The 27,472-nt window shown below is 42.1% G+C and overlaps 1 protein-coding gene across 1 annotated transcript; it reads right to left on the bottom strand.

Moving 5' to 3' along the window:
• SLC9A6 (solute carrier family 9 member A6) lies at positions 1-27,392 on the bottom strand. Its single transcript, XM_072124534.1, has 16 exons — positions 27,050-27,392; positions 18,065-18,264; positions 16,254-16,331; positions 15,737-15,813; positions 15,478-15,590; positions 12,750-12,855; positions 12,191-12,332; positions 11,380-11,485; positions 9,782-9,870; positions 8,863-8,976; positions 7,967-8,078; positions 7,720-7,873; positions 6,801-6,831; positions 3,581-3,660; positions 2,475-2,580; positions 1-1,163 (listed from the first exon to the last, which is right to left on the bottom strand). The coding sequence occupies exons 1-16, from the start codon at positions 27,324-27,326 to the stop codon at positions 906-908; spliced, it is 2,043 nt and encodes a 680-aa protein (XP_071980635.1). The 5' UTR covers positions 27,327-27,392; the 3' UTR covers positions 1-905.
• Positions 27,393-27,472: the final 80 nt, after the last annotated feature.

Genomic DNA, 27,472 nt, shown 5'->3' with positions numbered 1-27,472 from the left:
ACTAACGAAATATATACGAATTTATGATTAGACAGCTTTCCAGGGCTGTGATCTAATACTGTCTGCAGTTTTCTACGGTTAAACCTGCAGACAGACACCCTATAAAGTAACCTTTTTTTTTTTATAAATTGTGATTTCTTTAACAGGCTTTTTCTATCAACATAAAAGCGACGGATGGAGTTGCATAATAGCTGTGCCGCGTTTCGACAGTCTCCTGTGGAATGTGCACTTTAAAAATAAACGTTGGCTTGGAAAGCCTCTTTACTTAAAACACGTTTTGGCTGGAAAAAAACTGAAAATTTGCTCTTTGAGCTGCCGCAGAACAAAACAATATGCAAAAAGGAAAGGAAAGATCGAGACATAGATAATTCTTATTGAAATTATGTCACAGGAGAAGCCAAGCGACAATTACTCTGTGTTTAGGCCACTGGAAAAACAAAAAGTGATGAAAAACAAGATTTTGGCTCGGATTCAGAGAGCTGGGTCACCATTTGCTGCCAACAAGACACTGGATTATATTTTACATCATACTCATTGTATTGGCAGTGCAAGGGTGATACAAAAAGTCCAAAAAAAAAAAAAATCACCCCTTTAAATATTTCAAGTAACAAAGACAAAACATTGGCAACTATCTGGGCCTCTATATCCGCCATAGAGCTTTGTGGAACCACCACCAATTGTTAGATGGTTTCACTTAAAGTGCAGTCAGACAAACATGGAACTTGATCTTCACAAGCAAACACCAAGAAGAACGGTTCTTTCCGATGCCGTATAACTAGCGTATATACAGCGCTAACAACGGGAGCCATGCAGTAGGTAGTACAACGTATCGTCGTGATTAGAAAACACACAAAATGTTATTGGCAACATACACAACTCATTTTTTCCCCCAATAAAAATAAGAACTACATGGGGCTTGGTTTTCTGCTGACTTGCAGGTTTCCTGGAGCCTCACATTCCTCCATGACGAGACGGGTTCCTCGTAAAATAAACTCGTGATCGGCGCAGGTAAGCTCCTGATCAATAGCATCCTCAGAGTTGTTTCCTAACCCCCTTCTGGAATTTGCAGGTTCTGTACTAACAGTTGTGTCCCCATAAGTTAAGCTTATGTCACCATCGTTTAATATCAGATCAGAGTCATCATCCTTTAGCTGCTCTTGGTTCTAAAATAAAAAAAGATAACACCAATTATAAATCTCAATTCATTCATAGAGAAAAGTTCTGGTCTTTACAGTACAGTTTTCAAATCAACATCCTCTTATACGACATCACTTCCTGCTCTGCACCTATTGGCTGAAGTTACACTGTTCGAACTTCCCGTTTGCCCTCCCCTTGTATTCACTCTACACTCAAAACTAGTAATACGGAGATGTATACTTGTTGCTTTCTACGATATCACAATATTCTAGTGAAGGATTATACAATGTGAAGTGTTGCACTTGACATCAGTAAACAGAAACAGGCAAAAAGTGTAAGCCATCATTACCATATATTAGGTTCAGCAACCATTTCTGTAAGACCTTTGTGCCATCTATTATTGATGGCCCACTACATGCTGGCATACCAGATCCACAGGGGCAGCGGGAGGTATGCCTCAGGCCACAACTCAATTTGTGTCCTCTCGACACAGATTGGATAGATGCAGAGAGTCATCAAGTACCTGCAAAACACCACCAGGGCTCTGCTGTGACCGTTTGCAGCAGAGCACAGCAGGCATGATGTGCAGATATCATCACGCCTTCCGGCTTCAGACCTGCACAAAGATGCGAAAGCAGAAAAGCTGCACGGAACGAGGTGAGGAGAGTATTCAACGGTTATTATTTTTTTACTGCACAATTAGAGTGGGGCAACAATATAAGGGGGCAAAAAAAAAAAAAAAAAAAAAGGGCAACAGAGGAGGTCCACGATGTGAGGGGGAGTTGTAGGGGGGGCCACAAAATAAGGGGTAGCTCCAGGGTGGGTGGACACAATGGGATAGGATGGGGGCATTTTAAAGTATGGCTGGGAACAATGAGAGGGGTTGAAGAGAGGAAAAAAATTAGAAGGTTACGAGAGAAGGACCACAATAACGGGGGGTCAGTAGGCAGGCACAATGGGAGAGGATGCAGGGATCACAATGAAATTGAGAGTAGTATCAGGCCATTAAGCTTGGTATTATACAGTGTTATTCTTAGGGTTGGAATAATGGGCATGGCTTATGGTCAAAAAAAACTTTTGCAATGGATACGACTCTTTGTCCTTCTTTCTCCGTACTACTGTAACAGTGACTACTATTGAACCAATCACTCTTTCCACTGGACTGATGTGGAAGTGATGTCTTACTGTGATACTTGCTTTATAACTTAATCCCATGGCTACTGTAAATCTATAGATGCCAGTGATTGCCATTCGTAATTAGGAGCTACAAACCCAATTATCAATCTGTAGCCTACATCTTATTCTAAGCATACAGTACAAGACGTCTTACGTCTTACCTCATAGGCTTGAGGACTTGTTAGGCATCTGGCAATAGGGCCGCAACAACTGGGAAGCGTAGCGGTGAGGGGAGGCCCGCTGTGTGTCAGCAGAGGCTTCAAATAGCTGCACATGTTAAGAAAAACTACTGAGCAATGCAATGTATATCACAAATTATTAATCAGCTACTAATATTGAGGCTAACTTTTAGAGCCTTAATAAGGACCCGTCAGGGCGATTTGAGACACTAAATCACCCAGAGGTCCTAATGTACCAGTGGTTTAGTGTCCCAAATCGCCCTTTATTAAGTCCCTCCGAGCCACCTATTAAAATAAACTATATAATTACCTGGGTCCGGTGCGCCATGAAGCCGCGATGCATTAAAATAAAAGTCAGAAAGCCTCATATATGTAGTAGCTTCAACTTACCGTCTCCAGGAGCACTCTTCTCTTGACAAGCAAAAGAGGGTGCCAGAAACAAAGCTCCCTTCGTTTCTAGCACCCCCTTCTAGTTTTCAAGAGAAGAGTGCCCCTGGAGATCATACCAAATGAATAAAGAAAACCTACCACGTGAAATTCAACTTGTAAGCTTCAAATAGCGAGCACCAGCTCAGGGTGAGCTGGTGCCAGAGGATATTTTCGTTTTTCTCCTAAACCGCTGTATTGCGGTTTAAACACTTTAGTAATCTTTATATGTGAAGCTGCTCCGCTGCACCGTGGTACGCGCTCGGCACACCATGCACCGTGCGCCAAAATAGGAAGTAACGGAGAGCCGGTGACATCACGCACGGTAGCGTGCATTGTGCGGCGGTATTTGAAGCTTACAAATTGAATTTCACGTGGTAGGTTTCCTTTAAGGACGTTTTTGTATAGTCCGAAACGCGTCACCTAACCCTCTTTTTTATGTGATCACACTTGTTTTTAACGTTGTCCCATTGAAGTTGTAGTTTGTAACCTTTTTTTCCCTACTATTTCCCATGCACTTAGGTTCTTTTGTTTTGTAATTTTGTAAATGTTTTATTATATTGGCTGTTCTTTTTGGTTAGTTTAGTTATTTTATTTATTGTATTTTACAATTTAAACATGTATCCCACCCCCCCAAAAAAACCACACAAATTAAAGGATACTTGTGATCAAAGTTGTACCAGAGTCTAAAAATCCAGGCACTTTCTGCTTTGGTGCTCCTTCGTTCATTCTCTGGGATTCCCTGTAATGACAAAGGGTTAATAATCCCACACACAAACAGTCCAAGTTACCTACCAACAGGGTAAACAGACTATTGCTCTATGCAAATAGAGCTGAATGACAGCAACAAAACACAAGTAACAGGAGTGTTGCCAATCAGTCAATAGAAATAATGTGGAGATAAGACACAATACAAGTAGGACTTGTCACATCAAGTTCCCATCCCAGTAATATAGAGGTAGGCAAACACTGCCAAAGACTCTGCAGAAAGCAAATGTGAAAAAAGCTTTGTATTTATCTCATCAGTTACTACTTTTCTCCACTTATCTGGCTCTATTCCTGCTCCTCCACTCCATCCCGATTGCCTGGCAACTCAAAGAAGTATCAGATTATTAAGAAGTCTATGGAGAGGGAGGAGCGAGCAGGCAGAGGCTTCAGAGCTATTGAGTAGATTCTCTTATGAAGTGTATGGGAGACATCAGGGCGTAACTACAGTGGTAGCAGCCATAGCAGCTGCTATGGGGCCCACAGTGTCAGGGGCCCCATGATCGGACCTGACAAACTAAAAAGTGGAGGATGTGCACCATTATATACATATTATGCTGCACATTGTACATATATGTGTGAGTATGTATGTACATTGAATGTGTATGTATACAATTTATGGTGTATAACTCACACAAGGGAGTATAGAAATAAGTATATTTTTGAAGTGGGAAGGGGGGCCCCATTCAGAAGCCTGCTATGGGGCCCTGCCTCTCCTAATTACGCCACTGGGAGACATCATAGCAGCTAGTCACCAATCAGACATAAAGCCTGCAGTCCTAAAAAAAATCCCGGAAGTATAGTAAACTTTCTCAATTCCCTATCCCGGACAACCAGTCTACAGCTACAGCTAGGGATGTGAAAAGGAGACCCAGGAAGCCAGGGTGCGAGAGAAGTCAGAACCAGTGAGGCGGATAGGATTTCTTTTATTATCAAACATTGTAAGAATTAAAACTAGTGGCCCAGCAACCTCTTTCATCCGAAACAAAGCATCTAAGGAGGAAAGAAGAGAGGACCTAGACAGGTCCCCTTTATACATGGGCTACCTTGTTTTGTACATCTATATTATATCGCCACATACATTTCTCTAGGCCAGTGGTGGCGAACCTAGGGCACGGGTGCCAGAGGTGGCACTCTGAGCCCTTTCTGTGGGTGCTCAGGCCATCACCCCAATTTCCCCAAACAGGCCCACATCCACCAAATCTTCCTGCAGTCCCAGGCAACTTAAGGGATGCTGCTCTCAGTGCTATTTTAAAGCGACACTTCACTGGCTGTTTGAAACTGTAGGAAAAGTGAGAAGGTGTGGACAGAACTTCATTGTCTTTGGAGGTTCTCCTGCTGGACCTACCATTCTTCCCAGAAAGAAGCTACTATGATGGTCTGAATTTTCCCACCTTCTTTCAACTGCATTGGTGGCCTTAGGAGAGCCAATACAATTGAATAATGTTGAAGAACAGGTAGCAATAAGTTACTGCTTGAAATGCCATGTTGGCAGGATTTTGGTTGTAGTTTGGGCACTCGGTGTCTAAAAGGTTCGCCATCACTGCTCTAGGCTTTGCATTTCTATATATACAACTCTACACATTTTTGGGATTCTTTCGGACGCTTCTTTCCCCATCTCACAGACGGAGCTGTCTATCCCCCCTTTCTACAGCTGTTAGATAGAGCTTCCTGGAATCTGAGATACAGAATGTCTAATCCCTATCAGGTTTAACATCTTTTCTTCTCCTCTCTAGTTATCAGATCATAAGGAAACATGAGGGCGCAACGTTTGTCAATAAGGAAAGCTGCCTACGCACACACATTAGGGCACATGTTTGCATTGGTTTGGCATGACATCATCCATAATTTCTACGTTCCCTTGTTCTGGCACCTAAAACCTTTTAATAGTGGGGATTAAGTGGCATTTTCCTTTACATAAAAGACTCCCAAAAAAAGCAGACCTAACGTTTTATAAACTTTTATAACATAATAACAAGTAAAGAATAGAAAATGTTTTAATATATCCTAATGTTTTTTTCCAAATTTATAAGACTAATGGATTTCCAGCCGATGGTTACTTATAACATAGAAGTCTATAGAGATGGGAGAAGGAAGAGAATACTGGAGGAAAAAAAAAGACACACATGCTGCTATTCCTAGTAAGATAGCTTTGTTTCCTATTCTTAGTATGATACCTCAAGGGAAAGGGTTAATAGCCAGCAAGAGTATACTCCTCCCCTTCTATAAGTGACTTCTATAAGTGAGGATGGATACCATATACAGACACTAACAGAAAGGGTCTGACTGGAGGGAAAGCAGCCTGGTAAGCAGAGAAAGGGGCACTTACTCATAGATCCAGGCAGTGTGACTGTGGTAATCTTCTTATATTTGTTATCCATGACCTCCTTCCTTGTAAAATCAACTGTTAAAATTATGTTTATGAGCCTCAAGGGCTCCACGGGGTGTCACCACGCGCACTCCATGCAGTAGCTTCACAGCCTGTTATACTGTCTAGACCGTCTTATCCACCCCACCACTGAACACTTCAACCTCCCTCTGCCTGATGTAATCTCATAGCAGCAGAGGAAGTTTCTGCACACACTGGAGGAAGAAGGGGGGGTCCTGCACAGTATAATAGCATGTGAATTTGCATATAAGAATATAAGAAGATTGCCAGTCGCTGTGCTTGAATCTAGCATTGACTAAGTGTCTCTGGTTTATAATGCTTGATTTTATATAAAACTCACACTTTAGACACTACAAATTGAAACTCTGCTTGGAGGTAAGCATTTGAACAGCGTGAATGCACCCCTCTCCCCCACAGGTCAGGAGAATAGGCATGCCATGCGCCCCGTTTGAACAGGGCACTAGGTAAACACATGCATTACCACACTATTTAACATCTAAAAGACTGGAAAATAGAAACTTCATACATAGTACAGTGTACAGAGCTTTCCAGTCTTAGGACAATCCATCATCCCAATTAATCAGAACTATAGACTTTGGTGTTTTCCTCATGAGACATAAGGAGAAAGGGATTGTCTGACCACAGAGATGGATAACAAAGATAATGATATCAGAGAGATCGGGTGCTTTATGCCTTAAAACCATCAGTAATATGAAAATAATATTTACCACTTGATCAGGATCCGCATCCACACCCACTCTGGAAATAAGAATATGCGAGACAAAGTTATATATGTTAATTTATAGAGACTCAAATACAGTCTACAACACACTCCCCCACCCCCGCCTCATAAACCCAACTATAACCTCCCCACATCCACACTTACATCATTGCATCCCCTAAACAGACCTCTATGGTCTTAACCAGCTGACTAAGAATAATAATAATACATAATAATAATATTATTATTATTACAGAAGCTAAAGCTTTGTGGGTGAGGTCCAACATGCAGCAAGTCAGAGGTCTAAAAGCCAATAGCGGTTCTTATGACTACTCTTTAGGGGCAATCTGGAAAGGCATTTAACCTTTTCCTGCTGGGGTATTATTAGAAAAAAAAAGTATATGATAATGTAAGTGGCAAATGCGACACCTAGTGGTCAAAATGTAAACGACAAACTCAAAAAAGGCATCCATATAACTAGATTTATGCAAATAGATACTATGATATTACACACAAAACAGAGTTATTCTACATCATTAAAGCACAATATCTTTTTATTAATCATATTAAGATATATTAAAAGTATGTTCCAAAATGAGCCAGATAGATGCATGTGTGGTAAGCAAATTTCTGGATATAGCGCATGAGAAATAAATGCTTCTAAGTAGATTTTGCCCAAAAACAGTAACAGTAACCCCTATCACATGCACACTTAGTAACTCATGCGAAATAGTAACTTATTCCAAAATTACCAATTATATTATTAGCATCGTAAAGAGCTGGGTCAAAAATTGATCTTGTAAGTAGGGAAAAAGTGCACTAGATCAGCTTACCCATGTTTGCACCCATATGTCCTGGCATCCCAACTTTGAGGCACAAGGCCAGAAGAACTGAAAGGTTTGAAGAAAGAAGACACATGTCCATACCTGATATGCAAGCATGATAACATTGCTGTTGTGCCTCCTCCAAATACCCATACTGTAAAAAACACTATTAGAAGGGTGGTTGAGAACATCATCTGTCTAGCATAAGTTGCTGTGTCTCGAATTGCCAGGGCGAAGGCCATTGCTCCACGTAACCCTATAGACAGGGAGCAAAAAATCCAAATACCAAAAGTCAATAATTATTACTTACATGTGACATTATTGCCGCAGTCTTAATGTGCCAACTTACCTGCAAACATCATCATGTGCTGAAAGTTGTAGCTGATCTTGTTTCTTCGTCCCAAATTAAGCAAAAATGAAAGTGGATAAATATTAGCTGCTCTTCCAAGGAAAACTGCAAGCTACAGGATGAAGATTAAGGAAATTGCAGGTCGGGTCTAAATATGAACTGGGTGCAACATCGTAAAATGGCAGCTGTGGTCTAAGAACTGCGAAATTGGGGAACCCCAGTTTATCATTACATAAAGATACAATATTCCTCCCAAACCAATAATGTTGGGGAACAGGAACACCTTTGTGGTCACAAACTAATGAAGCAATACTCTTTTATGGAGATGTGAATCCTTCTGGAAGTGCACCAAGGGTGCGCCGGATTCATCTACAGAGAGATGTTGGTGTTCGGTCGCTATATATCAGTTTGTACCCACAAAAGTAACTTTTTGCTCCAAATAAAGGTCCATAAATTGCTCTACTAATAATTTGGGAGGCAGTTCTGGCCGGATAGACTCCCTTTCAGGGTCAGGTTTGGTTTTTCTTGTCTGTCTTTCTAACCCTATAAGTTTTACATGACAGCTTGGTTTGTTCTGATAGGCCAATGTATTAGCATGATCTATCCATAGTATAGGATCTGTCAACAGTGTCAAAGAGGTGAGGGTACAACATTTGGGGGACCCATTGCTCAGCTGCAGTTCCAGTGGTTGGCCACGCACTGTTTGCCCAATAGCATAAGTATAACCTGGGTGCAGACCTATAGCAGAAATCCTAAGGCTCAGGCTCTGCTTTTTGCCACAAGATGCAAACTCAAAATTCGGTCCAAATACTGGTCGACAAGGAGGTGAAGAATTGATTGATTTGCTTATGCCACTGCAAATCCTTACTAAATATACATATGTTAGCAGAGGATACAAAAGCTCCCACTATAAAAGTGATATTGAAGACGTGGTTCTGGAACGTGAACAGAGCGAGACCCATGTAGGAGAAGATGAAGTTTTCTGCCAAAAAATTCAAAAGCTCGAACAGCTGAAATGTAATACAAAGGAAAGAGATTAGAGCGGAACAAGAAAAACATCTTCCATGTGAAAAGGCAGCAACCCTAAGACCATGTCCGGAAAGTATAATTTTAGGAAAACTAGCCTAAAATTAAAAATTGTAGGGATAAAAGAAATTACTCAGTAAATACTCATGCATAAGCAGAGTTTTTCAGCACATAAAAATTGTGCCAAAACCCCAAAATAAACTTTCATACTTACCTTCCGATGCTCCCCGCGGGTTCTCTGCCTTCTCCTCTTCACTCGTAACAGAGCAAGCATAGATGTTACCACGTGCCATTGCCCCCCCAGCTGTGACCAATGCATTTAGTTTGTGGTAAAATTAGTTGCCATGGCTTATACTAGAGTATAAACAACAAGATTTGTGATCAATAAGGCAAAATATTCCAATCCATGGAAGACCCTTTAACAATTGGAGTGGGATATGCTGATAATCGAATGTCTATGCTAGAAAGCAACTGGTAAAAAATATATTAGTTGTGTTGCAGTAAGTACCCAGCATGGACACATTGAGCTGCGATCACTGCAAAAGCCGTAGAAATTTTCAATATTTAATATACATGACATGTTCAATGCAAGACGCAGGGTCCATATCCTAGACCAAACACTAAGCATGGAGCAGGACTCTCATCATCCTAATCATCTAGCGTGGCCTGCCTCCCTATGGCACTACAACCCAGTACTCAAACCAGATTTTCCTTTGCAGACAGGACCTCCATGACATACAAGTATCGGCATTAGTTTTATATACAAATACTATTAAAATGAATAATTACCTGTTTTGTGCGAATCTGCGACTCTGCTGAGAGATTATTGTACGTGTAATGAGCCTGGGTGATGCCACAAAACAGCACAGCAACGACCCCTGCATTGAGATATAATATTCTAATTATTCCATAATACATGTTATTGGTAAAGAGTAAAACTCAGACAGTAAATACAAAGGAGAGAATATGATAAAGCAAATAGACAAGAGAAGGGGCCTTCTTCTTTTACCCAAGCATCGCATAGTAAATGTCAGCTCTGTGGGGTAACCTATTCCTTTCAATAAAGTGTGAATAAAATGGAGTTTAACCCCTCATAACCACTGGCCCTTTTAATTTTATGTTTTCATTTTTGTCACGCTGCTTATTTTTCTGTGTACAGAGCTTATTTTCTGCAAACAAATTTCACTTCCTAGTGTCAGTATTTAATATTCCATGTCATATACAAGGAAGCGGAAATAAAATTTCAAATGCGGTCGACAAAAAAACCTGTGCCAGTTTCTTGTTGGTTTACTGTACACGCCACCAGTACTTTATTAGTTTCACCCAAGGCTACAATCACACTGCCATATGGGGGACATATATACGGCCGACGTAAACAGAGCCGATATACGTCACACGGCCGATATACGTCCCCCATAGACAGCAATGGGTGCACGGCGGCCAACAGGAGCGGTACAGTGCAGCACACATTTTATAATTTTTTTACATTTTTTTTTAACTTGTCATTTTTTTTTGCACTGTATACGTAGAGCCCCTAGGGTACTTAGACACAAGGGGGTCAGATCGTTCCTACCATGTACTGCAACACAGATATATTTTACAGCTGGTGATTTTGTGGATGATCTTTTACAGTGTGCTCCAGATGTGCAGCAATTACAAATCTTGACTAATCTAGACTAATTAGACTAATTAGGCTCCTAAATGACACCATGTGCCAGCAGGACTTAAATGGCACTGGTGCCATTTAACAGGTTAACAGTGCCAGCACCAATCACAGTTGTGTCTGGGGAGTGTTTGAAGCATAATGCAGTAAATACCCAGTATGTTGAGGAGGGCTCAGACTGTGAGCCCTCTTCAAACATCCTTAAAGGCACTATGTCGTAATAGTATGTCACGTGCTGTTAAGGGGTTAAAGGGGTTTTTTCACTAGTTCACCCTCCTCTCATTCAATGGGGACAATGTATCATGCACCAGTTGTTTAGCATATAAGGAATGATAAAATTGTAATTTATGGTACACACTATGGAAACTGAAACATTTCTGCATTTTTACGCCAAAGTGCCTGGAACAAATCTGACCACAAAAGATGTCAACCTATGTCCTAAAACTGATGAAGGTTACAGCTGAAATCTATGCAAGCCGTGGGCTGGAGTAGTATGTCAGGTGAAAAGCTAATGAAACTACAGTCTTCCCAATATCCCCAGTACTTGTGGTGTCTTAAATGGGAGCTTGTCCCCTGACTATCCCTGGATTCAGGATGTGTAATGTTAACTCTTCCAAGAAACAGCACTACAATCAATGCAAGTATTCTGATGCCAAAGATACAATGATTAATCCACATGGGTGTTTCTTAGTATCTATACTAATATAGAAATTAGCCAACAAACCTGTGTAACCGCATGCTTCAGCCAGAAGGAATGTGCTCCAAGACATCAAGAAAAACAAACCCGTCTCCAGCAGCTGGAACTCCCGCAGCTTGGTGAACTTTGTCACGTGGAACGGTGTTAAAGAACTTTTTGGGCCACATACATCAATTATAGTGCACAGAAAGTAAAGTAAGTTACTTATATAGAAGTTATGTACATATCGGACATAAAAGTGAACTTAAGGCGGTGGACCAATTATGTTATACAAAAGACCAGCACTTGTACGTTATAAAATATATAATATAATAAAATATAATAAAACAATAAATAACATTTTTCCCCTGCTACGTCCAATGCTATTCTCCAGGCGTGTGGTGATGGAGTCATCTTATTGACTGCCCATAACATGTTACCCCTGCACCCATGAAAATAATATTGGGCTGAAGGGACTGGGACCGGCACATTTGTGTACATGGGGCCTCTAAATATCCACCAAATAATCCTTCAGCATTAGTCCCTGTAATATATCAGGTGATCTATGAAGAATCCAATGATGCAGCACTCCAATGAAGTATAAATGGTTTATTCACCAATTGTATGTTTCTTACTGTTAGTGAATAAATCATTTATCCCTCATTGGAGCGCTGCTTCCTTGGATCCTTCATTTGTGGCTTATACGCACCTTGGAGCCAGGTTTGTTCGAGGCGTGCACCCTACTTCTGGGAAAAAGATCCATTGTAGAAGTGCTGCTCTTTCCTCACTATTGCTCATTTAGGAGATTGATGAAACATCTACCCGACCTGTGTACAAGAAGCCTTAACAGAAAGGATATTAATGCAGTCAGCACTCCAGTAGCTGCTCCCATAGCAAACGATCCACTGAAAACTCCCAAAAACATTCCCACAGACTTAAACATGGCAGCGGTGTCGAACTTGTGGCTGTTGTCTCCAGCCGGCTGATATGCAACAATGGACCTGAAAATAAAATGAAATAAAAATAACACCAGAATTGTGCGCTACAGAGAAGGTTAATGCTTTATTCAAGAGAACTTTGTGTACACAAGTAATTACAACATTTGTGGCCATAACTTGACTTGTATTTGGAATTTTCTAGAAGTTTTTCCTGCTCTGGTAGCAAACCGTGCGTCCAGGTCATGGCCCCCATTAGGGTCACGTGAATGTAGCCTAAAAGCCTGAATAACACCCACAATTTCTGCTGTGGATGACATTTTGTTAGGTCTAATCCACTCTGCTTCTCTGTACATAAAAACTGGTTTGTCACAGTCAAGTCCACAGTGGATAAACTGCTGTAACTATGTCCCACGTGAACCCTGCCTAAACCTGAACCTGATGCCAGAAATACTGAAGGCATTTAAAAAAAAAAAAACTTACGATGACAGGACTATGGCCACGGCATCATTCAGGACACTTTCACCAAAGAGAAGAGCATAGAGGTCCACATCTACTTGTAACTCGTGAAATATAGCCAGGACAGTCACTAAAATGTGAAGAGAGAAAATTGTACAAATTGAGAAAGTCACCTGACCACAAAATATTATTATATACCATTTAATAAACCAAGTATAAACCAATGCTTTTTAATTCATATGAGTGTGTATATACAAACTTATGATTTGTAGTCTTTTTTCACTTGAAAAATGGGTACTTGTGACCCCAAAATGGGTTGTGCTTTTGAGACATTATCAAATACAAATCTCCAATTTATTACGCTATGTGACTCCTCCCTACCACCCGTGTGCACCAACCACTTTGACCTTTGCTTCCGCTACACACTAGAGGGCCACGGGCTGGCAGGCTACACACTAGAGGGCCACGGGCTGGCAGGCTACACACTAGAGGGCCACGGGCTGGCAGGCTACACACTAGAGGGCCACGGGCTGGCAGGCTACACACTAGAGGGCCACGGGCTGGCAGGCTACACACTAGAGGGCCACGGGCTGGCAGGCTACACACTAGAGGGCCACGGGCTGGCAGGCTACACACTAGAGGGCCACGGGCTGGCAGGCTACACACTAGAGGGCCACGGGCTGGCAGGCTACATACTAGAGGGGGGAGGCTGTGACCAATGCATTTACCACCCCAGGCTTATACTCAAGTCAATAGGTTCTCCCAGATTTTGTGTAAAGATTAGGTACCTAGGCTTATTCTCAAGTATATATGGCAAGTAAAATATCACTGTGAATTTGTAGATAAAACAGGGAAAAAAACAAAGCAATAACAAGACCTTACGCAGCATATAATTATCATAAAATAATTAAAGACCTTTCATAAGAAAAGGAGAATGAGCCAGAAATAATGGCCAATGTTCAATGCAAACCTCAGAATTTATATAGAAACAGAAAGTCAGCAAGGTCTGGCTATGCCCTACACAAGACAATTTAAAGGTAGGTGGTTAGTAATGTGCTAAATCCTAATCTATATTTACCTAATCCTAAAATACTTTCTGAACCAAGTTGTTGACAGTCATGAAACTACCCCCCCCCCACCCCCCGACGCACAATGTCCCCCATATACCAAGAGGCTCCGGCCTGTTCTGGGTGAATTCTACACCAGGTCCAGTCTGGCTCAGAGTTCTGCTATGGCCTGTAGCAGGTTTCAGTGCAAGCTATAGCAATTACTCCAGGCCAGAGGCATCCAAACCCGGGTCACTCCCCGCTTACATGGTCGTGTGCCAGGGATTGTGACTTTTTCCTGTACTGGCATGCAAGCCAGGATGATTGCCCCCAAGACTCTTAGGTCACATTAATTCATCCACATCCTTTAATAAATACATTTTAATATTATATCTTTCCATTTGCTTTATAAGGCATCACCTAATGGATAAAAGTGTCATTTTTCTCTGCCATCATATTTTCACAAGCGACCAGTGCCCTCAATGTGTTATTTTACCCTTTACAGTCATGTAGGCAGTGCCAGGCTGTTGGTTCCAGCTCAGCAGCGAAGAGACTAATTAGCGTATTGGGTACCTCTTAACGTATACAAAGATATGGAATTTGTGATACAGCAGTATGGTTAGATCTTAAAGATATATTCCCACCAACACAACATCAAGGGGTAAAGGTCTGATAAGAGAGGGGTCATATACCTGGGACAGCAGTGGCCACAAGTGCTAGGAATACGGAATCCACCATGTGAACAAAAGCAGCAGTATGTTTGTACAATTACCACTCCATTGATTCCTATGGGGCTAAGCTCTGTGAATGGGCAGTGGTCATTAAAGGGGTTGTCTACAGTTTGAAAAGCATGGCCGCTTTCTTGCCAAAACAGCGTCACACCTGACTATGGTTTGTGCTGGTATTACAGTTCAGCTGTATGGAGATGAATGGAAATTAGTTGCAATACCATGGTACTACCCGTGGTCACGAGAGGAGCAGTTTTTGGAAAAAAAGTAGCTATGTTTATCAACATCTGGGCAGAAGCCCTTAAATGCAAACTACCACTGATTCACAAGAAAGGGGATCCCCTGGTTAAACCAGAACCCTCACTTTAAAGAAGACTTGTCCGTTTGATTTGGTACCCTAAAGCAACTACAGGTCCTTTCGGACATGTGGCTTAGTGTCCCAAACCGACCTTTGAGTCATTATATGTAAAAATATATAAATAAATTTAAGCTTTTTACTGTACGAGAGTGCAATGAGGCACATAGGACTCATATCAGGAGATCCGGCACCGCCTCTCACACTGCGGGAAATGAAGCCGGCACAGTATCCCGGCTTCACTGCACATGCTCCATACCTACGGCACTTGCACAGTGTATCTGGGGTGCAATACTCTGGCTTCACTTGCTGGAACATGCAGGTGCCAAAGGATCGATGGACGAGCAAGTAAAGGTTTTTTTTTTTCTTTTACTTATTCCTGAAAATGAAGCACGGAGATTTGGGACCCCAAACCACCCATAAGGACCTGTAGGTTTTTTTAATGCCCCAAATCCCCCTGGCAGGTTCCCTTTAAAGTTGTTTTGTGCATGACTACATGAAAGACATAACATTTTTTGTGTAATGTAACTTAATTTACTCTCATTAATAAGTTTGGGGGATTAGCAGCATGTAAGTATACACATTGAGAGCAGACCCCAAACCTATTTAGAACATGGGTTTACCTGGATCAGTCGCAGAAATAATGGCTCCATAAAACAGACAGTCAGTAAAGAAAAAGTCACCATGTAACGTTCCTATGACCTTCATTAGCTTCACAAATCCATACATCAGAGACCTGGGAAATGACAAAGAATTCATTATCTACCAATTTATTCACTAAAAATACTACTTACTGAATTTAGGAAAGGAAATCAAAGCCCACAAAAAAAAAAAAAAAAAAACAGTTTTATATAAAAGATTTGAAGTCCACAATATACATACCCAATCACAAAACAGGAAATCACTGTACCTAGGAAGGCATAAGCAAGAATGGAGCCCAAATTTCGGAAGAAATGTCTCTGTAATATAAAACATAAAAAGAGGGGTCATTTATGTTCAGCAACAAAAACACAGCAGCAAACAAGAGCTGAGCAGAAAACCAAGTACAAATTGTTCAGTTCCTCCTGCTCTATAACATGCCACCTGCAGAAAGGATCCTGTGTACAATCTGTACAGCCCCTCCTGCTCTATAACATGCTGCCTTCAGCCTGGATACGATCTGTGGTGAGAACAGTACAGAGCAGGAGGAACGATCACACAGGCTTTCACAGAGGAGGATAGGAGATTATTTTTCATAATGTCTAGAGAGTAAACACTTTACCAATGGGTGGCCATATAAAAAAAAAAACCATATAACCCCCATTACCTGTACATATATTACCCTGCAGATACATCACTTCCCACATGGGTGCCCCAGCTAATAGCAAATATATTGCTGCTCTGTGATATAGATACTTACTCTTTTCAAGCTGTATCCTGCATAAAATATAATTGGAGGAAGGAGAATATTGAAGAAAACTTCAGGGTCAAATGTGATCTGAAACCAAAGCAGAACAACACATTATACATAGTTTCTATATATTAATATTAATTTCAAGGTCAACCTCACGAAATCCGGAGTCCTAAACATTACTCTGCTCGGAGCTGGCGCAGCTGACGTCCCAATTCCCCTTTAAATGGCACCAATCACATATTCGTTACCATTCCAGCTGACCTGTCCCTATTACACAGCTTGACCTACAAAACCCACCTAGACCACACGGTCATGGACCTGGCTCGTTACCGTAGCAGTCACTTGTCGTGTTCGGACGAATTAAAGTCCTCAATATGAATGTGATGCCCTAAATTCTCTACCTGTAGTAGACCCTCCCAATATGTCCCCATGGTCCGTTTTTTACTGATATTCGTGCTGCCTTTAGGAAATTATTTGGGGCGGTAAACGTTGTAAGATTAGCTGTGCTACCTTGACACGTATCAAGAGCAATGGTGGAGTGGGGTTGTCTGAGCCGAAAATGTATCACACAGAGGCTGTGGCCCGATGGCTTCTGGACTGGCACTACCATAACCACGCGAAAATGTGGGTGCAGTTGTTAATCGAACTCAACCTTTACTGCGCACTTGGCCGTGGCTCTCACCTACACATAGACCACTGGACTTTACACACTAAGGACACTATGGGGGGATTCTGATATATCCTTACAATGTATGGCACAGTCGCCTCAGGACCCCTCATCCCCCATTAATGCAGTACAGCAATATCACTTAGTCCCTCCCCCCCCCCCTCCGCACTGAGGGACGTATCCGATTAACAACTTGGGCTCCAGGACATACGCTGCATCCCCTCCCTATAGCCGCCCATTGTCTCCGCTGATCACATTCGGCACATAGCTTGCTACGTCTTTCAATCCTTCCTTTTTCGGCGTTATCTGACATACAATAATTAGACAGAGGCAACCGCTATGCTCAGCATATACATAAAATGTGATATGAACGCATCCTAACCCTGACATAACCCAACATTGGCTTGAATATCAACAATTAGCCTCATTCGTAAGGGCCGATCCTGGTGCCACAAAATTGGCTCCGCCCTCACAGAGTTCAAAGGTTTTTTAGAGCAACATCCCCACCAGCAGATGCTCTCTCCTGACTGTACAGTGTCCGACTGAGGACTCCCCACCGGTAAGACCAGGGTATGCAGAAGCATGGGTGACTGAATTAACGACTTACCAAAATGTATTCTAGTAATAGAGCTCATGGTACCTACTGCTGACCTACTACTGGGGTCATATTTTACATTCCGTGTGGCATAGTATTGTTCCCATTGATACATTCACTTGTATGGGACTTCCAGGACTACAAATCCAATAAGTCCCATTCTATACATGGAAAGTCATGGACGCAGTGTAACCACATATTTATGACTGTGCCTGTGGATAAGGGATACATATATTCATTGAAGGCCCTTTAAGATGAAAATGGAGCTGCTGACATATAATATACAAGCTTCCTATCTTATATTTAAGCGTGTGATATCTTCGCTTTGCTATGCAAACTATGTGCCAGAGTCCCGGAGATGTGTGAGCCGGCAGCAGCCAGAGCCGGCTCGTCTATCACTTCAATTACATCTCAGACAAAAACAGGCAAGGCTGTAAAAGTGATCGCCCTACCCAATAAACCTGCAATTGAGGCCAGGACTTTGATTGTGTCTTGCACAATGCATTACATGCAGATTTCCTGGGATACAGGCGGTTATAAAGTGGGGGCTCTCACCTTCCGGAGCATTTCATTGTCTTGCAGATTGTTGAGCTCCTGTTCGCTGATTTCCCCTTTAAGGGTGTATTCGTAGAACGTACCACTGACATTGACCAGCAGCGTGGCAGGGGTCACCTGTTGCTCACAGCCGACTGTTACGTTGTTGGCATCGATAGGAATGTGCACCCCGTATCGCAGGATAACCCCAACAATGACACCTGCAAAAGAAGAGATCAGTAACTGCCCCAGAAATATACAAAACTACTTTAAAGGAAATCAAAATGCAGCACGGGAAACCAGGCACAATTACTCATACATCCAGACATCGTGACTGTGGTAATCATCTTATATTTATTATCCATGGCCTTGTTCCATCTTAAATAAACTTTTAAAATTATGCTAATGAGCCATAAGGGCTCTACGAGAGCCCCTCCTTGCTTTGGCTTCACAGGGTTGTACACTGTGCAGGAGCACTTCCCCCATTCCCCATCGGTATATCCCCTCTCTCTGCATCTTAGAATCTCACACAGTGGAATGGGAAACATTTTCCTCCACAGTGTTACAGCCTGTGAAGCTGCAGCACAGAGGAGCTCTGGTAACACCACCCACAGCCCTTTTGACTCATCAGCATAATTTAAAAGTTAAGGCAATGGATAACAAATAGAAGATTACCAAGGTCATGGTGCCTGGATCTATAAGTAAATGTCCCTGGTTTATCCAAAATTAATTTTGATGTTAGAGTTCCTGTTTAATGTCAGCCTGTATCTTTAATAATTATCAAGTCTGTGGTCTACATTATTAACCGTCTTTGGTTTGGGGTGTGTGTCATCAATTGACTGCTTTGGAAATCCAATGCTTTGAGCTCTTTACCTCATGTTTTTGTAATGTATGCGTAAGTGGGGGGGGGGGGGGGGCAGGATATGAAGTAATTTACCATTATACATCTAGTAATAGTTCTGCGTCGCTTTCTATGTAAAGTGAAGCCTCCTGTCTTTTACCTCATCAGCCAGACATTCCTGACAATAAAATGGCCTCAGATGGAGGGTCATGTGATCTTATCTGTCCATGAGCAATCGCCCTGCCAAGAGCTTAATCTTATATTCATGTATACTATCATAATAAAAATAACAAGTTAAAAGTTTTTGTGTAAAAATATAAAATATTTTTATGTTTTCTCTCAAACATGGAGGAAGATATTATCTCGGCAGCAGTAAATACAAAAATATTGTAGGAAGATATTACATAGAGGCTTTGCCAGGAAGCGCTCCCTTCTTTGTGCTAGCAGAGGAGACGTCACCCACTAATCTGCTTAATAGATCTCTGTCCCCTAGGACGTGTACAGGGCCTCTCCCTGGCTTGTTCAGATCAACAAATTATATAAATCATATCTTCCACATATGGTTTATTGTTTAAGGAATCTAATATTTATTAGTTATCAAAACTATAAATTAACGGATGAAAGAGAAATGTAAGAAATGTCTCACCACCTTAGTCTTGTATCTTATGAATCATTCTCAAAAAATAAATTTTCTTAATAACGTTTATGCAGAGGCTTCTCCTATGATGTACTGCACTGGCTCTGCTCCTTACCTGACAAGCAGGGCAACAAGCAATTTCTATTGGCTGCTCTGCAGTAAACAGAGAAACTATATGCAAATACATGGGGAAAGTGTGCTAATATGCGTACACGCTAGATGTGGATGTTTACATTTCTATACATGACAAACATCAGTCCTGGTTTCCCGCGTCGCAGTCCGCTGGGTGCCGTAAACTGTGAGATTGAAGCTTCCAGGCCCCTGTAAACATACAGGGACATGGCTCTGATAGACCACTGCACGGGGCACTGGGAGCCACGGAGCAGGAGAATACATTATTTTTAAAAAAAGCCCTCCCATCCAGACAACTAGTTTTTTATTACAGTCAGACAACCCATTTAAATTGATTTTACCAGTTTGCAGGTTATCCCCTATTCCCAGGATAGGGTATAACAAGATCAGTTAAGGTCCAACAACTGGGACCCCCCCCCCCCCCCCCAAAAAAAAAATAAATAAATAAAAAATTGGACCCCCAGCAATCAGGAGAAGGGTGGGGGCAGGAAGAGTATGAATCCCTCTCCATTTAATACAATGTGCTCTGCAGTTTCTGACACTCCCATACTATTGAACGGAGCATCGGGACACATGCTCATCTTGCTATTCCACCCATTAGTGAGAACAGGACCCCTTTCTACAGATTGCTGGGGGTCCCCTCTCATGATTGTTGGAGGTCACAGTTGGACCCCCCCTACTGTGGATAGAGGATAACATTAGAACTTGGTTTTAATGAGGGATAGATCATCATTACAAGCTCGTGAATAAGAGCAAAGCTGCAATACAGGGGGACAAGATGGACCGCAAACATCTATCCTGAGGACAAATAATTAGTTTATAAATGACCAAAGAGAGAAGACATTGCAGTATACTCCATGCAAGAACAAAACCGGTCAGATCGCCTACAGCCAGGGTCACCGTCACTTCAAATATAAGAAATGGAAAGTGATGGGAGAAGTGGAAAAACAACTTGTACTGAGACAACACTGTTCTAGCTCTGGATAAAATACAATGAGAGCGGCTGTCAGCACATGAAGCAAACAGGAACCGCACGTCTCCTGGACTAAACCACAAGAGGACACAATAATGTCTGCCCTATGCAAGAAGCTGCCATCAAGCATCCTCGGGGGGTTTTAAGTGTTTTTACAAAAATTCCCCATAGAGATCAATGCAGAGAGACAGAGAAGTACAGGCGGTCCCCTACTTACAGACAACCCCTAGTTACAAACGAACCTCTGGATATTGGTAATTTACTGTACTTTAGCCCTAGGCTACAATACACAGCTATAGGAGTTATAAAAGTTGTCTTCAGTTAAGCTTTATTGTTAATCCTGGTTCTTATGACAATCGAATATTTTTAAAATCCAATTGTCACAGAGGCCAGAAATTTTTTGGTTGGGGTAACAGTTATAAAGTATTTGGTTCCGACTTACATAAAATTCAACTTAAGAACAAACCTACAGAACCTATCTGGTACATAACTTGGGGACTGCCTATACTGTAAGGGCTTATCCTGGGCACCCCACATACCAGCTGTTATAAGGGGTTGTAGTGTGTGAGTAGTTAACTACGGCTCCACAACATAGGACAGAACTGCGTGTAATACCCAGTACAGTATCGGGTAGAGAACCTTCTCATAAAGCTAACAGCTAGGGGCGTCAGGAGTCAGACCCCCAATGATCTTATCGTAATGCACTTATAGCTAAATTGTATAACTTGCTGATACACATGAAACTTGAGGTTCAATAACTGGAACGTTAGATATTGACCCTGGAGATGTGTGTAATCATACCTTTGTGTGTTATTAGTAGCAGAACTATGAAAAATCCATTTTTATTCCTGGATTGTAGATGGACTTGTGCACTGGTGTGTGCGATCTCAGAATACGGACTGCTCTGCCCTGAGGCTTCTGGTTAGATATTACAGCAGAAGGGAAGTGCTGCACAGCAGTTTTATTGCAGTGGTGAAAGAACACAGCAGTGTGAGGCCCCCCAGGGCTTATACCTAGAGTAATACTGTCTATAGCTTTATACTGTCAAACCTTCCCAATGTACAGGACACCTATATAATATATAAAGGTCCAGTCTCAGTCAGTAGCTGACCTGTCACACCACTGACTTACTGTATGTCCTCACACTCCTACAGGAGAGTACATTCTGCTTGGCTCGGGTTGGATTACATCAGCTTTTCGTTTTCTTATCATGAGATTTGGATTTCTGTCATGTGAGAATAATCACACTGCAACATGTTTTAGCCTATTAGTAGTTACAAACTCATACAAACAGTAGATGTGCTCTATTCGGGGCATCAAAGTGATGGGGGATTGAGTAGGGGAACCACAACTTTGGAACGTTCTCCATGTGCCAAAACAAACAAACTATTACCGTATTTACTCGAGTATAAACAAGTTTCAGGGGCAGGCAGGCTATACACTACAGGGGGCTGTCTGGCCATATACCGGGGGGGTGGGGGTGCTGGCTATATACTTTGAGGCTGTGACTAATGCATTTCCAACCTTCGGCTTATGATCGAGTGAATAGGTTTTCCCAGTTTTTTGTGTTAAAATTATGTACGTCGGAAATGGTCACCCCTATTGTTTCTACCCGGATGTTACTTGTTGTCATGGTGAGTCTGTCTGAATGTCTTCTGTCAGTTTCCCCCCCCCACCCTTCTGGACCAACTGGGCATGAGGCTTCAGCGGTCCTTGGTAATTGGTTTCTCATTAGGATAATATTACACTGTTAAATTTTGCACCCCATTATGTTAATAGAGAATTTGAGCTGTCATTATCTTTGGGGACAACGCTTGTTTTTTGTTTGTACCATTATTGAAAAATCTCAATGTGAAATACGTGCAAATTATTTGTTATACTGTTTCGAAAATGAAAATAAAAATACAATTATTTAAAAAAAAAAATTATGTACGTCGGCTTAAACTCTGGTCGGCTTATACTCAAGTATATACGGTACATCAAATGATTTATTCCATTTCAACCAGAGAATGCTTTTGAAGGGGTTTGTCAATGGAAGAAATTTCTCCTATTTTAATTCCCTAGTGATGTTTACAAAATAAAAAAATAATTTTAACCCCTCCACCTTCTCCTACAGTACAATAGAAGCTAAAAGAATCTGCCAACCATAGTCAGAAGGTTTACGGTCGGATCCAAGGACAGCCAAAATATACATATGTAACACCAAGAATGATAGTTGGACTTATATCTGTGAAATGCTGGATTTTTGTTAATAACATTGAATAAGAGAATGTGTTGTTTTGTTAGTCCGAGTACATTTAAGAATCTTATCTTAGAGGAAATACCCCTTTAAGTAGAGTTCTATTAGAAGAGGTCCTTTTCACCTGTCCTAGGGCGTCACGGAGTGGGATTCCTTCTTTTTAAAAAAAGCACTTGATCTTGGCAGTGCCATCTAATTACATGCTGTGCCAGCTTTACACCATATAGTTTTTCTAATGCTTTATGTCTATATTATCTTTAGAATGGTGTGCCCACACCTCGAAATGGTGACAGGGGGCCCACACAACACTCACTTACACCTACACTTAGGGGTTAATAATCTGCTAACACATGCAATGGAATCTACCAGCAGATTGTGCTGTTGACTTTGTTCACAATGTCTCTTATCATACGTGAAGATCGGGTACTTGGATTTCACGGTCACATGACTTATGTACTCGCTTAAATGCTATTGGCGACGTCCACCTTCACAAAAAAAACAAAACGGTATTCCAAAAAATTGTCACCAAAAAAGTGACAGCAAACCTAAAAGATTGTCTTACACCGAATTTGTTAGCTGCACATTACCATGACGTGTGACAGATCCTGCGCGACCACATTTTTTGTTTTCCACTCTGAACCTGTCTAAATTTTACATTTCATGTGTACTGGAAGATGTGAATAATGGGATACACCGGGGGGGCTGCATCATTAGGAAGAACTCATGTGCCAGTTTTTACACTGTTTTTGAAACTATTTCCCATCAGATTTGTGATACATCTGGCACACAATGGGGGTCATTTACAAATCCGATTTGCGCCGATTTTCCCTGAATTGCCCCGAGTTTTTGGCGCACACAATCGGATTGTGGCGCATCGGCGCGGGCGTGCACGAGACGGAAATCGGGGGGGGGGGGGGCGTGGCCGAATGAAAACCCGGTGGATTCAGAGAAACCGCCGCATTTAAAAAAAGTGTCGCTGGACACGCGCTTACCTTCACCAGGAATAGGACCGTGAACTCCGGCGGACCTTGGCGGACTTCAGCGCAGCAGCGACACCTGGTGGACGTCGGAGAAACTACCTTAGTGATTCGCCGCAGAGAACGCGCACCGCTGGATCGCGAATGGACCGGGTAAGTAAATCTGCCCCAATGTGTTAATGCTACTAACAAAAGGTCGCAAACTTTTGCACCTAAATTGACGACTCTTGTCTTGAACATCTGAAGTCATCGGATCAATCTGGCCTGTGAGTTACGGCCAGTCTGTGTTTTGGCTTCCTTTTCGCAGTGGATACATTTACGGATTCCTCTAATGGATCCATATAAAAAAAAAAAAAAAGTTGCTTTCCGCTAGTGTCGGTTAGGCTACATTCACACGATATATGCTCACCCCCGCCCCTCTCCATAAGAATATACAGTGCATGTCTACAGGAGGGGCCTATCCCCGTATGGCCCCGCCAGGCCATTGAAGTGTATGGGGGACGTATATACGCCGTGTATACATCCACCATACATTCGTGTAAATATAGCCTTAGTTTGCATTTTTTTTTCAGTAGTTTACAACCATCCATTTTTTTTCTTCTAACTATCCGAAGGTCTAACCAAAGATGTAAAAACGGATATTAACGGGCAACATTACAAGTCTATTTAAATCAATGGGGAAAAAAACCCAATCCAATTTTCCTCCGTTTTTATATGGAAACTGCAAAACGGGAAGCTGAATGCAGATGGGAACTGGTTCTAAGGTGAAGCGGAGCGGAGAGGCATATGTAGCAAAAACTAATCAAATATAGCGCAAATTGGCAACAATTACGTGATGTATAAACGCCACAGAACTGGAGTAGCCACAATGATACCATCTACCCACCGGGTTCACTGGAGCTATAAGCCAGGTTACACATAGTTGGCATCAGAGGTCGCATTAACGCCTCACCACGCGTCATAGACGCGTGGTGAGGCACGATTACCCCCCAAAATAATCGCCATGCGTAAAATTCCGCTTGGTGATTATCCTCTGTAGCGAGCGGGTTGCGCGGTCCGACGCGCTCATTTGCAGGATCGCGATTTGCGATCATAATGAAGATTGCAGCTGCGCACCGCTCAGCAGTCCGCACAAGACCAATAACAAAGCTGCTTTCCTGCTGCTGATGTTAAGCAGCGTGTATGGGGCTTTGTTATTGGCTGCCCGCCTGCCACTCTTTTTTTATATTACTGCAGGCCCTTCCTGACTGAGCACAGGCTGTGGGCGGAGCTTGGAGAAGGCGGGAGGGACCTGTGAAGGAATTGGTTTACCGGGCACAGCAGCTGTAAGGGGGCATGGATGAAAGAAACCAGGCTGAATAAAAGTGGTTTTTGGAACAAAGCTGCAATGTACAGAATTGATCATCAGGAAGCGTTATGTTTAATTTTCCAAATGTTTTAATATCCAAATGTTGTACAAGAAGATGACATATGTAAAGCCAGGCTACAATCTTTAATTGGCCGTGGACTACTTCTGATGCTCACATTCCCATTGCAGGTAATATAAGAGATGGGCTGAGTCTATTGCAATGCAGCAAGTTATGATGCACTGTATATTCCTAATGTTTTTCATTTCACCACACAAAACTCATTGGTTCTTAAATACAACTATTGCCTGAAAGATTAGTCTGTGACCTCCTCTTAAAGGCACAGTGTCAGCCTATTCATGTGCATAGGCTGACACTGCTAATACCCTGCAATACATCAGTATTACAGGGTATTATCATGAACAAGCAATCAGATGATTTATTGTTCATGTCCGATGGTGGAAACAGTAAAAAAAATGTTTTAAAAAGTTTATCAATAAAAAAGAAAGTAATAAACCAATAAAAATGCCCTTAAGCCCCATAACATATAAAGGGACATATAACACTAAGTAAAAGTCTAAATCATAACACAGACCCCACATATATAGCATCACCGCGTCCGTAACAACCCATAGAATAAAAGTAAATGAACCCGCACGAGGAACGCCGTTAAAATGCAATAAAAAGTGATAAAAAAACCACATGTACTCCAGAATGATACTGGTGCAAAGTACAACAAGTCATCAACCAGCACCATAGCCAAAAAAGTAAAAATGTTATGCCACTTGGAAGACAATGCAAAAATTATAGATTTTTTCCCCACTTTAGGTTTTATTTGGCAAAGTTAGTAAAATGTAAGAAAAAATATTCAAGTCTGGTCCCCGTAATCGTATCGACCGATAGAATAAAGCTAACAATAAAAAATCCAGTACAGAATTGATGCTTTCCTACTCCTGACCTCAAAAAAAATTCCTAAATTTTCAACAATAGGGAATACCAACCCCAAAATGGTAACACTGGAAAAAGTATCTCATCCCGCAAAGAAAATGACATCACATGGCCCCAATAACAAAAAATAAATGAAATAAATTAAGCAGTGTCAGTCCTGGCCCACTCTGTAGGGGTTTGGGGAATCAACCCACTCTGTGGGTGGCTCTGGGACCAGCGTTGGCCCCAGCCCGCTCTGTGGGGGTTTCTGGGGCTGGCGCTGGCCCCAGATATTACTATAATTGTCTCCAGTAGCTACAAAAACAGGGGCTGTAACAATTTTCTTCTATAAATAGACGTCTATAATAATAATAATCATATATCATAATTCCGTAGCGCTTTACATATCATAGGGGATATTTACAAATAAAATATAATTATATCGAACAATAGTCTATTAACACTATATAAAACTTGGAGTTATACATTTGTATTACTGAAAATTTCGTACTCCTCCTCGGCTGAAATTACTCCTCAAAAATGGTGAGAGGAGTATTATTACCCTTCTGGAAAAATGTTAGTGCGACCTCTGGTTGGCATAGTGTTGTACTGATTTGGCTTGTGGGCTAACACTCTATCCCATGTACATGATGCTTGTATAGCTGCATAACAGGGGCACACATGGCACACACTCATTATTACAGGGGCAACTATGGTTGGTCTATGTTGGCATCTGCATAAGGCATCCATAACTATAGACACAACTATAGTTATGCACACAACTTAGTGTCAGCTGTCATCTCCATAGAAATCGCATCCTGGCTCCATAGACAGTCCAGTAAGGCAGCTGCGGTATACATGAGACACCTGTACAATATATACAAAGTTTCTGTAGTGACTTTATGTGGGTAGTGCCCAGGAGGTCGGTACCCACCGTAGATCATAGCCAGGCCGGTCTCATGGAGGAAGCGGAACCTGCGATGCTTGAATAACCAGATGGTGAGGATGGTGAGGGTGAGCAGCAGGATGAAGATCAGCAGGTTGGTGCTGTCCAGGCGGTGAATGGCCTCCACCTGCTTCTCTGTGACGATTTCCTCCATGGCGCTGTCCTCTGCCTGGCACAGGCCTGTGGTGATGGTGAGCAGGAGGGGCACTGCCAGCCAGGGACCCCTGCCCCGGGAGCCCGGCGTTACTGCTCCGCACGGCGCCATGACAGGGGCCGGTCTGCTGCCACAGACAGGGGGAGAGGCATAGACCTGACTGCTAGTCACGTGATCTGCGGTCACATGTTCAGCCCGGGGCCACACCTAGCGGTTTTATACTTGGACGGTTTTACGACTGACAAAAAAATTAGTGC

The sequence above is a fragment of the Engystomops pustulosus genome, chromosome 9, assembly GCF_040894005.1.
Source record: "Engystomops pustulosus chromosome 9, aEngPut4.maternal, whole genome shotgun sequence".
NCBI classification, from domain to species: domain Eukaryota; kingdom Metazoa; phylum Chordata; class Amphibia; order Anura; family Leptodactylidae; genus Engystomops; species Engystomops pustulosus.
Note: the sequence above shows the minus strand (reverse complement) of the source record. Positions and strands in the feature narration are given on the sequence as shown.

What these genes read in the sequence shown, in the direction of transcription:
- SLC9A6 (XM_072124534.1), bottom strand. Translation starts at nt 27,326, where the DNA reads ATGGCGCCGTGCGGAGCAGTAACGCCGGGCTCCCGGGGCAGGGGTCCC. An exon ending in ATTTCCTGTTTTGTGATTGG is followed by an intron (nt 15,591 to 15,736) that starts GTATGTATATTG and finishes GTCATTTCCCAG; the next exon opens with GTCTCTGATGTATGGATTTG. An exon ending in CTGGAGTGCTGACTGCATTA is followed by an intron (nt 11,486 to 12,190) that starts ATATCCTTTCTG and finishes ACACCGTTCCAC; the next exon opens with GTGACAAAGTTCACCAAGCT.